This window comes from Volvox carteri, assembly GCF_000143455.1.
Source record: "Volvox carteri f. nagariensis unplaced genomic scaffold VOLCAscaffold_64, whole genome shotgun sequence".
NCBI lineage: Eukaryota > Viridiplantae > Chlorophyta > Chlorophyceae > Chlamydomonadales > Volvocaceae > Volvox > Volvox carteri.
In genome coordinates this window covers 552,331-563,173 of record NW_003307607.1, presented here as the reverse complement: position 1 = coordinate 563,173, position 10,843 = coordinate 552,331, and the positions used below count along the sequence as shown (strand labels likewise).

At 53.7% G+C, this 10,843-nt stretch overlaps 1 protein-coding gene across 1 annotated transcript in view; it reads right to left on the bottom strand.

The window, feature by feature from the left end:
* VOLCADRAFT_107375 (uncharacterized protein) overlaps positions 1 to 9,812 on the bottom strand; it is a gene marked incomplete at its 5' end in the record, with an annotated part of 18,356 nt that extends 8,544 nt beyond the window's left edge. The window contains 16 exons of the mRNA XM_002956680.1: positions 139 to 165; positions 521 to 727; positions 995 to 1,131; positions 1,452 to 1,503; positions 2,043 to 2,243; positions 2,682 to 2,744; positions 3,169 to 3,258; positions 3,529 to 3,642; positions 4,061 to 4,207; positions 4,938 to 5,011; positions 6,566 to 6,679; positions 6,946 to 7,111; positions 7,409 to 7,525; positions 7,858 to 7,944; positions 8,721 to 8,864; positions 9,225 to 9,812. Of these exons, the coding sequence (XP_002956726.1) occupies positions 139 to 165; positions 521 to 727; positions 995 to 1,131; positions 1,452 to 1,503; positions 2,043 to 2,243; positions 2,682 to 2,744; positions 3,169 to 3,258; positions 3,529 to 3,642; positions 4,061 to 4,207; positions 4,938 to 5,011; positions 6,566 to 6,679; positions 6,946 to 7,111; positions 7,409 to 7,525; positions 7,858 to 7,944; positions 8,721 to 8,864; positions 9,225 to 9,812 (2,328 nt within the window). The remainder of the gene's footprint in view (positions 1 to 138; positions 166 to 520; positions 728 to 994; positions 1,132 to 1,451; positions 1,504 to 2,042; positions 2,244 to 2,681; positions 2,745 to 3,168; positions 3,259 to 3,528; positions 3,643 to 4,060; positions 4,208 to 4,937; positions 5,012 to 6,565; positions 6,680 to 6,945; positions 7,112 to 7,408; positions 7,526 to 7,857; positions 7,945 to 8,720; positions 8,865 to 9,224) is intronic.
* Between the last annotated feature and the right edge of the window lie 1,031 nt (positions 9,813 to 10,843).

Genomic DNA, 10,843 nt, shown 5'->3' with positions numbered 1-10,843 from the left:
CGGCGCTGCCGCCGACGCAGCGCCGACTCCCGCGACGGCTGCCGCCGCCGACGCCGCCGCGGCAGCGCCTGAGGCGTTGTTTGTGCAATTGTGTACGGAAACGGATGTAGTCGATACGGATGAGTCTGGAGAGCCCACCACGATGGCTCCCACGTCCGCGAGGATCTGCAAGCACAAGGCGTATGTATGTATGTATGTATGTATGTATGTATGTATGTATGTATGTATGTATGTATGTATGTATGTATGCAGACAGGCAGGCAGGCATGTACGTATGTATGTATCCAGACGATGGAAATGACACGTGTGTAACTGTGTCCAAAGTGTGATGTGTTTGTGCGTGTGGGGGAAGAGCCGGGGTGAGGGCGGCTTTGGGGGGCTGTGGGGACTGTAGGAGGAGTAATAAGGCCCACACATTACAACAGGACATGGCACAACAAGCCTGCGTGCTTGTCGTTCATTGCCGTACTTATGTTAACACTGTTCCTGCAAGGCGGGAATGACGTCATGTCGTACCCACCTGCGTCCGTCCGACACCGTCACCGCTGGCGGCGACGGCCGCAGTGGCGGCAGCAGTGGCGGCCCCGGCGGCGGCTCCGCCGGATGCCTCCCCGCTGCCGCCGCCGCCGGCAGCGGCGGGGGTGGCGGCAGTTCGCTGGGGCGACGGCGGCGGCAGGCAGGGCGTGACAGAGGAGTCCCGCAGCGGCCGAATGTGGTACGTGTACGTCTGTGTGACGACGACGACGGCAGCGGCGGCGGCGGCCACAAAACCGTGTACGGCAGCAGCAGCAGCAGCGATGTCCAGCGGTTAGACGAAGTAGTTATGGAAGTTGCACATGCAGGTCGGTACATCAAGCGATGGCCAGCAGAGAGCGCTCATAATGATAATGATGAGAAAACATGCGCAAATGCACACACACACACACACGCGCGCGCGCGCGCAAGTATAATAGTACATAGACAGACGGACGGACGGACACACGGCTCCTCTTACCTGTACGATATTGGGATGTGCCAGGGAAGAGCTGATGGCTGCCTCCATCACCGCCATCTTCTCCCTCTTCTCCTTGCCGCTCATGTTCGCGGGCAGGACGATGGTCTTGATGGCCACCTCCGTGCCGCGCCACAAACCTGCGCAGTGGTTTGGCGGTGTGAGTGCAGATGTGGGCCGGAAGAGGACCAGGAAAAGAGGCCGAGGCCGTGCACGATGGCGGCCAGAGAAGAAGAAAAGATATTCTATTAAAAAATAAACATTCAACAACAAAAATTTAATATAAAATAAAAAGGAGATTATTACGCCGCGAAACCAAAAACAATAAAAAGGAGGGAACAGAAGACGAAATCTGCAAGTTTCCCTTTACGAAAGCCCAAGTCCATGCCCCCACTTCGCCACACCTTCTAACCCCCCTCCCCCATCCATCATACTACTTACCCACTTAACATGGACTCACCTTTGTACACCTTGCCAAAAGTGCCCTCCCCCAACATCTCCTGTATAGTGACCTGTATTGCAATACAACACCCCCCCCCGCCCCGGCCAAAGTGAACAGAGCAGCGAGACAGCACCGTCATGAGCCCGGCAGGGGAAGGAATAAATACACGCACAAGGCGAAAGTTTTGTCAAAGCTGCCGACGTTCAAAAAAGCGCAGGAAAGGAGGCGGCTATATGCATTATGAAGGGGGGAAAGGAGGATGGCGGAGAGCTCCGTGATATGCGGATTGCGGAAGGAGGGACGGGAGATACAGTCCCACGGGACACAAAAAAAAGGGTCGACGTGTGGATATGATAGTGGAGACGGGCGTGAGAAAATGTTTATCAACTTTTCAATTTATTATTCAATTACTCACGAGGGGATTATCCCGTGTGGAAAACACACAACATGCTGTTAATGCCTACATTGTTGGTTCCTTAGGCCGTCGTACATCGCCACACGCCTCTGTTTGTCAAAACATGTATACATACATACGTACATGCACACGAATGCCGCACAAAAGCACACATGCAAGCAAATACTCCTACACACACACACACGCACACGCACCTGCTCGGCCTCCCCCAGCTGCTCCCGCCGCAAGCTGGTCCCAGTCAGCAACATCTTCTGTCGCAGGATGTCGATACGGGAACGCGCGCCGTCGCCGCTGGCCGCGGCACCCCCCCCCCCTGCGCCCTGCAGCGACCCCGCCAGGCCCCCCGCACCTCCCTCCAACAGATCGATCAGGTCGAAGTGACGCGCGAGGAGAGCCTGCGGACCCACCGCCACCACCACCACCACCACCACCACCACAACAACAACAACAACCGCACAACAGTGCAATGACCCGCAGTTGGTCCCGCGAGATGTCATGCGGCGGCAAGGAGGGAAGGGGAAGGAGGGAAGGTTAGGGAAAGGGTAAGGAAAGGGGTGAGAGACGCACACACACACGCGCGCGTGCGGGGGACAGCGAAGGCAAGAGGGGGGGAATCACGTGCGCCATTCAGAGGCGAGAGAGACACAAGAGAAAGGGAGAACGGGGGGATAGGGACGGAAGGCAAAGCTTAATGCGCGATGGAATGCGACCACAGGGATGGTGGAAAGGATAAGAAGGGTTCGCAGGCGTGGGAAAGAGCAGTCAGCACCGAAACATACAAAACAAAAGAACCCGGTCTCCTGTGTTGTTTACATACATACAGACGCACACACCTGCATGCGGTTCTTCTCATCCTCCAAAATACGAGTAGTGCTTGCCAGCTTACCCGCAGCTTCCTGTGGGGCAGGTAAAAGGTCGGGCGGGAACATGTGCAGGAGAAGAAACAAGGAATTAAACGCCGTCAGGGGGAGGGGGAAAGGAGGGAGCTGGAGTCACATGCATGCAAGAAGCAAGGGAGGGTCAACTGCCCAGGGGAGGTGGGACATCATACAATATTACATGCAATTGCAGACAAAACGCTATATATCAGCTGTCGTTGCCCAAGATTGTTTATTACAAGCGTGTCGGGAAAAAGACGTACTGTGTATTTTCCCAAAAGAAAACAGAGCCGTACACAGTGAACTGAACTCCCCAGCTGCCCTTGAAGGGCAAACATCAAAATACACAAAACAACAAAATCAACCTGGTGCTAAACTCCCTGCCGGCCTCCTGGATCTCTATGCCTCTGACCCCGTCCTGCCGCTCCCCCTGCGTGCTCACCACCACGTCGCGCAACAGCCGCCGCTGCTGCACCCGCGACACCAGTACGGCAAACACAAGCAGCGACAACACAAAGGACAAGATGACCACCTGCGGGGGAGAACCGCAGTGAGGGGGAAGCGGCGGGGAGGTGGGGCAGGGAGAGGTTCAGGGTTTTGTGGGGTGTATTTCTATCTCTTGACATAAACTGGAATGTTACTTTTTGGGTATGGCATTTGGGTACGGAAGGAAGCGAGGAAGATGGGTCGCCAACTTCCCAGGAGCACGCACATACATACTTACATGCACACACACACGCACACAAACACCTTTGCCCGCCACACAATCCTTTCCCCCAAACCCGCACGGGACACGACCCACCATCGCAATCAGCGGCGCCTTCCATGACGGCACCCATCCTCCTGTACGACTGACGTACAACGTCCACTCCACGTTGGGTAGCGGCACCTTGACAATCACCGGGTCTTGCAGGGCCTGCAAGAGCGGAGCACCATAGCCTTAAAGTAGGCATCAAAAGGATTAAGGGGCTAAACCACTTCCCTCCTTCATTCGCACTCGCACTCGCATTCACACTTGCATTCACATTCGCACTCGCATTCACGCGGGCACTAGCATTCCCACTCTCGTACTCGCATTCGCTCTCGGATTCACATTCGCATCCGTACGGTCGAGCTACCGAGCAACTCCACAGCGCGGGTGTGCCTATCCCTTCCCCCCCAAGAAAGCAAAAGAAGCTTCCAATGAATACAGGGGTGCGTCCAGAAGAAGATACCTTAGGGTACTTCCTAAAAACACTCCTCCCTGCCCTTTCCTCCCCATCCTCATCCTCTTCACAACAGGCCAATATCCCACCCTCGCTAACATCCCCGAGCTCCCCTCCCCCTTTGCTCACGCTGGGCAGGTCATAGTAGATGAGGGGTCGCGACCCAGACGACGAGACGTTGAATCCGGGGGGTCGTGGCGGGTCGATGCCGGGGGACCAATCCACCGCCAAGTTGGTGTTGTTCTTATCCGGACGCGTCAGCACGTAGTCGTAACCCTGAAGCAGGAGATGTGGTGAGAGAGAGCGCGCGCGCGTGTGTGCGTGGATAATAGGGTCTTTTAGGGGTGGAAAACGGTTTTTTGAAGGGCTTTTTTTGAAAGGGATATGTAGTTTATGAGCTTGTCAGGGTACCTTGGTGTCCTGTAGCGCCCTCTGCGTAATTCTTAATAGCATAGCTGACCGCAAACGAATAACTGTAAACCGTAACCGAATAACTAACCGTTGAACATATATAACCATCAACTAACCGTTGAACATATATCAGACGCACGCGCGGGACAAGTAAAAGTCAGAAATACTACGGACTCCTCTCGTCAACAGCTCCTCAACGAATCCGACAGCAAATCATCATCATCATCATCATCATCATCATCATCATCATCATCACAATCCCCAAGATCATCATCATCATCATCATTTCGACTCCCCGGAAATCGTACGCTCCTTCATGTCGTACCAATCGACCCCAACCCAACCCACAGTTCCCACTTCCGATTTTCCATGTCGTGCTTATGAGCTGCAAAGTCCAAAGAGATTGTTTTTTCTCCATTTACAATGAAGAGGAGGAGTGCCCTTCCGTTTATTGTGTACTGTTCCACGTGTGGAGCAGTATACAATAAAGAGGAGGGCTGGCATGCACTCAAGAGGAGGCCCCTCGGTTTAATGACCTGACCCTCTTCCTTGCCCCCGGGCCGCTCTTCCCCCTGCAGCCCGGCTGCAGCCCCACCTGCGCTGATAAGTCCTGCAGGTTCGTGACGTTGTCTCTCAGAAAGTCCCAGCTCAGCAGCACGGTAACTAGCCCTGTGGGAGGGCGCGGGGGAAAGACGAACCACACACGCGGGGGAGGGGAGCGACCAGCAAGATGTGTGTTTTGTGTGTTGTGCGTGTGTGTGCGCGCGGGGGGAAAGACGAACCATGCGCGAATCAAGCTGCTGCCAAGGAAAGACCGCTGCGGCGGCGGATGTGAAGAAAGCATAATTAACCAGTCGGCGGTTGTGAAGAAGAAGTCCTCGGGGGGTGAAGAAGGGCCGGGGAAACCATGTGCAAAAAGAAACAAAAGAATTAACCGCAAGTGAGGCGGGAGGGGAGGTTGTAAACTTAGGCGACGGTGGCGGTGATGGCGGTGGTGATAGTGGTGGTGGTGATGGTTGTGGTAGAGGTGCTTTTATGGTGGCGCTTTTAACTCATATCTTTTCTGAATACATGGATTTTTCCACACCGTGAGCTTGTCCGAGGGGACCCCCGCCCTCTGTACTCGCGCAGCGCAGCACGGCAAAATGATGGCATGTTAATAACGCCTTTGCTACCATTAGCTGGTGTGTGTGTGTGTGATTTTAGTGCTCCGGAGCTAGTGCTCCGAAACCGTGTACGTCTCCTTTCATTCATGTCCTCTGTAGATTGCCTGTCCCATACACCGCGTTTCCAAGAACTCGTTCTATCAATTCACTGTCGCGGGTATTGCCTACCGCGTGAACTCCCAAAGAATTCACAGCATTTGCCTAATCTTTGCCCTTCACTGCCAGCGACGTCTTCGCCACCTTGGTGTGGTGTGTGCCTTTCTTCGCCAATACTACCCCTACCCCCCCCCACACACACACAAAAGCAGGCTCACAGTGCGCGTGCATGCGGCCCTCGTCCTGCTCAGCATATCACACACACACACACACACACACACCTCAAACCCACCCACCCACTTTTTCCCACGTCCTCCCACTACCCAGTAACCCCAACCCCCCAAAACCCAATACCCCACACTCGTAGCATACATGAAGTACACTCACCCCAAAATCGCGGGGCATTCCCGTTCGACGGCTGCCACGTCAGATCCAGCATTCCCGGGATGGAGGACGTGGGCCCGGTGGCGTTGTTGGGGCCTTAAACGTGTGTGTGTAAACGGAAGATGTACGTCGGGGCAGTACGAAGGGGGCAGGAGGGGAAGGAGATCAGGATTGCACGGCACTACTGTACGGCAGAAGAGGGATGGAAGGGAAAGATGAGGGCCCCGGCCCCGCCGACACGGGGAGATTGGGGAGGGACGACGAAAAAGTGAACACCACCAACCCGGGCGCCACACCCCATATGAACCACATGCGCGGAATGCGCGATCTTAAAAAATGGGTGCTCTTGGACTAAACTGTCAAGGGGTGATGGAAGGCGGGAAAGAACTCTTGACCCAAGGCTGATATGTCCTTCGAGTGTAAAATTTTGGCAGCCCAAGTAACAGTAGCGACTCGTGCATATATGCATATGCGGGACCGCCAGGATGAGGAATACCCGACGTAACGGCAAGAAAAAATGTGTTGTACAACACAACATGCCCGTACATTCGTACGGAGTTGTCGTACTAGACCGTACCTGGGGGGATGCCAAAGGTGTCCTCGCGGGTGGCGTTGACAAAGATAGATTGCATGCCCACAATGCCGATGCCTCCTTGAACCAAGTTGTACGGCCCAATGATGGTCAAATTGTCTGTGTGCAGCAGGGAAAAAAGGAGTACTATTTATTATACGGATACTATTTAAGTGCTCTTAAACAGAGCGGCATATTTATTTATAAAGTTTTGCCAAAGGCTTCATCTGCCACACACTTTTCCAAAATTGCCCACAAAATAAACCCCAAAGCTGCTGCACTTAGTGTAATCCCTCCCGGTGTTGCCCAGTACCAGCAAGGATGTACGGTAAAATTGTACATCGTAAGAATCTTATTGAGATGGTCGAATATCGTACGTGACTTACGTGATTGCAATGAGACTTTGACTGGCGCCGCGTTGACCGAATCGTTGAGCCAGTTCTTCCCAATGGCGCCCCAATTCCTGTCGTGCGCCAGTTCCGTACCGTTCAGCGGGTACATTGTACGGATGACGCCGTGTGGGATGGCCGATACAGTACGAACGGAGCCAGCCTGTAGTACGATAACGGCGGCAGATCAACAGATCACACCTATACACGCGAACCGCGCGGGTTGCGCAGAGCATGACTAGCCAAAAGAAAAACACCCTCTGGTGGCTTCGGTAAAACACGGTGACTTCGTTAGGCCATGGCAAGCTAATGAAGGAAAACCATACTAAGTGGCTACAACAAAAAGGTGGTCTAATATAGCTTTTACAGAAACCATCGTGCTATCCCACAAACCCTCACACCGCGCCCCTGTTTCCGGACGGCTTGCCGTATTGTGCATCGTACAAATTACGTTCCGTACCTTGGTCAAAGCAATAAGGTCGCCCGCCAGCTTATCAAATTTTTTGTTGACCAGGTACCACTGGTTTTTATACACTTGATTTAGGTTCGCCGGTTGGGTCGGGTAGTAATTGGGATCCTGCGGTTAGCCGACCAGCCAGCCAACCACCAACCACCGGGAATAACGGTGAGGGGTCGCAACGGCGGGGTACAGGGGAAGGGCAAGGGGTTGCCGGTAAGAGCAGCAGCAGGGGACGGCGAGGGTGGTGCGGGAGGGTGGATAACCACGCACTAACACACGGTTTTACGCGGACATCGACCCAGGTGCCATCCTCGCCATTCCCGTCTTGCAGCAGTCCAATCCTTTGGACAAAAAAACCAGACTTGGAGACAACGACTCTCTAGAATGCGCTCTCTGTTTCAGCCCAGGGCCCGACATGAGCCCTTAACGTCGTCTCCTAACAGACCTACTTGTTGTACGGCAGTCGCCACCACGTACGCCGGCATGAAGGTTTTGTCGAGCTCTGTTTGAATGTACAGCGCCTTGTCAGTGGCGATCTGCAAAGGAGCACGCAAGGAGGTGAGCTGAGGTGAGCTGAGCTTTTGCGGGACAAGGAAGGGACAAGAAAAGTCGCCGAGACTGCTACCTAAAGACCTAAAGGCCAATAATTTCGCTCGGAAACGGAAAAAAAAGGGGAGAGAAGGAGAACCGAAATGTCGCATCAGAAGACACGATTAACAATAGACATGGATGCGAAGCAATCAGGCTGCGGCTGCAACCGAAGCGGCCACCCGCGTCACGTCGAAATATCTCAGGATGGGTATACGGCAGTACGGCAGGGAGGAAAGAAAGCGGCCGCGCATGTGGTGTGCCCAATCCGAACCGCCCATCCAGCCAGGCACCCCTTCACCCATCCAACCTCCCCACCCATCCAACCTACCCCACAAACACAGCTACGCACGCCAAAAGTAGCCGGACAGCCCATCACCGGTATCCCCTCTCCCTTCCAGGGCCTTCCCTTTCACCAACCGACCGATTGGTTCTTACCCCAAATTTCCCCCCATGAACTTCCCTTACCCCTGCTGGACCCCAACCCATCTCCTGAACCCGCATTCCCACGCGCAAGGAGAACCCCTCCACGCCCAGATCCAACAAAAGCCACAACAAAGGTCGTACCTATCCAACCCCGCTAGCAGCTCCCAATGTAATCCCAAACCCCGCCTCAAAGCGTGCATTCGGAAGCCTTAATTCCCCAGTCAATCCCCAGTCGATTTCCCTTTCCGCTGCAAAACCCCGGCAAAAACCCGGCAACGAATTTTAAAGGTTTGCTTACCTTGGTAGCCGAGTCATGTCTGAACCTCTCTTCCGCACTCGACGCGGCAATGAGCGCCCACAGCCCCAGTCCCAGCACAATGGCCAACACCGCAATGCCAGGCAGCAACACCAGCGGCTTCGTATGAACCACTTCTATTACTTTCTGTAGGTTGAAAGGGGTTGGGGTGATTAATGTTTGGATGTTGCGAAAGGGAAACAAATATGACGATGGAATAACTTGACTTGCAGAGGTAAATACGGTATATCGGCCGGGGTGCGGGGTAAGGTTGCGACAGCTAATACCGGTATCGTGGTGATGGAGTGACGCGAAAGAAGGCATATCGGACTTTTGTAATGCTACAGCCCCTTGCGCGAGCCTTTTCCCTAGGTCCTTGCACGTTTCTCCAACCTGACCCCAGACAAGGCCTTGGACGGCATAAAGGTAGGTCCAGGGACTCGACTTAAGCTTAATTATATGTCCAAATCATATACATGCATTAAAACCTTGCATGAGGTAACTAACCTTGAACTCCAGAATGACGCTGTGAGCGCATGCACGCCACCTTTTTCGGGAGCAGACCGTCGCGCCTTTCGTACCCGAGCCATCTGTGCTACGGATCCTCCCGCAACAGCTAGAAGTGGAATCTGACACGCCCGAGTTCTTAATGCCTGCTGCAACCTGCCATTCCGGCGGCAGCTCAGGAACTACTGACTGCTGCCGCGAATTTAGCGGACTGCAGTTTGTCGGCGTCCGCTTTGATACTTTAGACTCAGTATTTGCCAACTTAAATGAGCCCTTCTCGATGTCGTGTTCAGGCAAACGTTGGTTTGCACTTGGGCGACTTCGCGCGCCGCTAGCTGACTCCAACGGGAGAACGGCGATATTCCTCATGGCGGACGGGCGGGCAACCTTTTGATCGCTGGTCGGGTTGCTGTTTGTATAGGTCCGCTGTGAATCTTCGAGCGACACAGCGCCGGTACCTTGCCCCGGCCCAGACTGCGGCGATGCTGTTTCCCCGATGTTGCTAGCAGCGGTCGCAATAGCCCAACCTGGAACTGCGATGGAGGACTGCGCGACACTGGCAGCGGCCGTGGGGCCGCTGTCTGCCATTTCTGACGTGACGTTACGTCTTACGAGTCTATCCACAAAAATATAGGCTCCTTATTCGAGAAGAAAAGAAACCTAGGCTCCAGGGCTTCCAGGTGAAATGCTCAGACACGTATACCTGGCTACTTCGTGAGAGAAAAAGCATGATATGCTAGGTTTTCTTCCAATATACGGAACATACGAATAAAGCTGAAAATAAGATACAAACTAAATAAGGTTAGGCCGAGTTTCGGTTGTTACCCCATGGATTTCTGAATCACAGGCACGGACGGTTACGTTTCCCGTACACCAAACAAGCCTCCAATCACTCCATGTTTGGATTGCGATCTAACACCTCGCAGACAACGGTTGTCCGTAGGGAAATGGTAAAAATCTGCTTGTCGTAGGGCATGTCGTGACGGCCATGCCAGCGCTCAACGGCACCGTGTACCTGGCCACTTGTATCTTTTCAGATAACGGGGGATTATGATTTCATCCATTAAATTGTTAGAAAGCTGCACAGTAGTGATCGTGTAAGTGACCTTGCTGATCACCATTGAGCACTGTTAACACTCCGCTGACATAGGTAGGCTGCATTTCGGGCCGTTGATCCGAATGGGGATTATACAAAATCTTAGCCTGATAACACGAAATCTCGCAATTTGACTTGTCCTCCCCCCTAATCTTCAACTCAAGGCTGGGTCCGTTGCTACTCGCTTCTTCTCCTCTAAACTGCACGACGGACGTTTCTGCAAGGACTTGATCAGCTTCGCAAGACCGAGCGCTGCAGAAGCGTTCCCATTCTGAGTCATTGTATCTATGCAAGCTGGATGCGGCTTCTGCTGCTCTCCTGACGCCGGCCTGCCAGCTCAGATAGCCTTACTGTCTGATCTTTAACAGGAAAAAGACCTGCCTTGCCTTGGATCAGCACATACTAGGAGCGATAGCAGCTTCCCCACTTCCTACCGTCATCGCCGTGTGTCACCAAGGGTAGCTCCAGCTACTGCTGCTGCCCAACTCATCCCCCATCTAGTAACCCCATACTGCAACGTGAA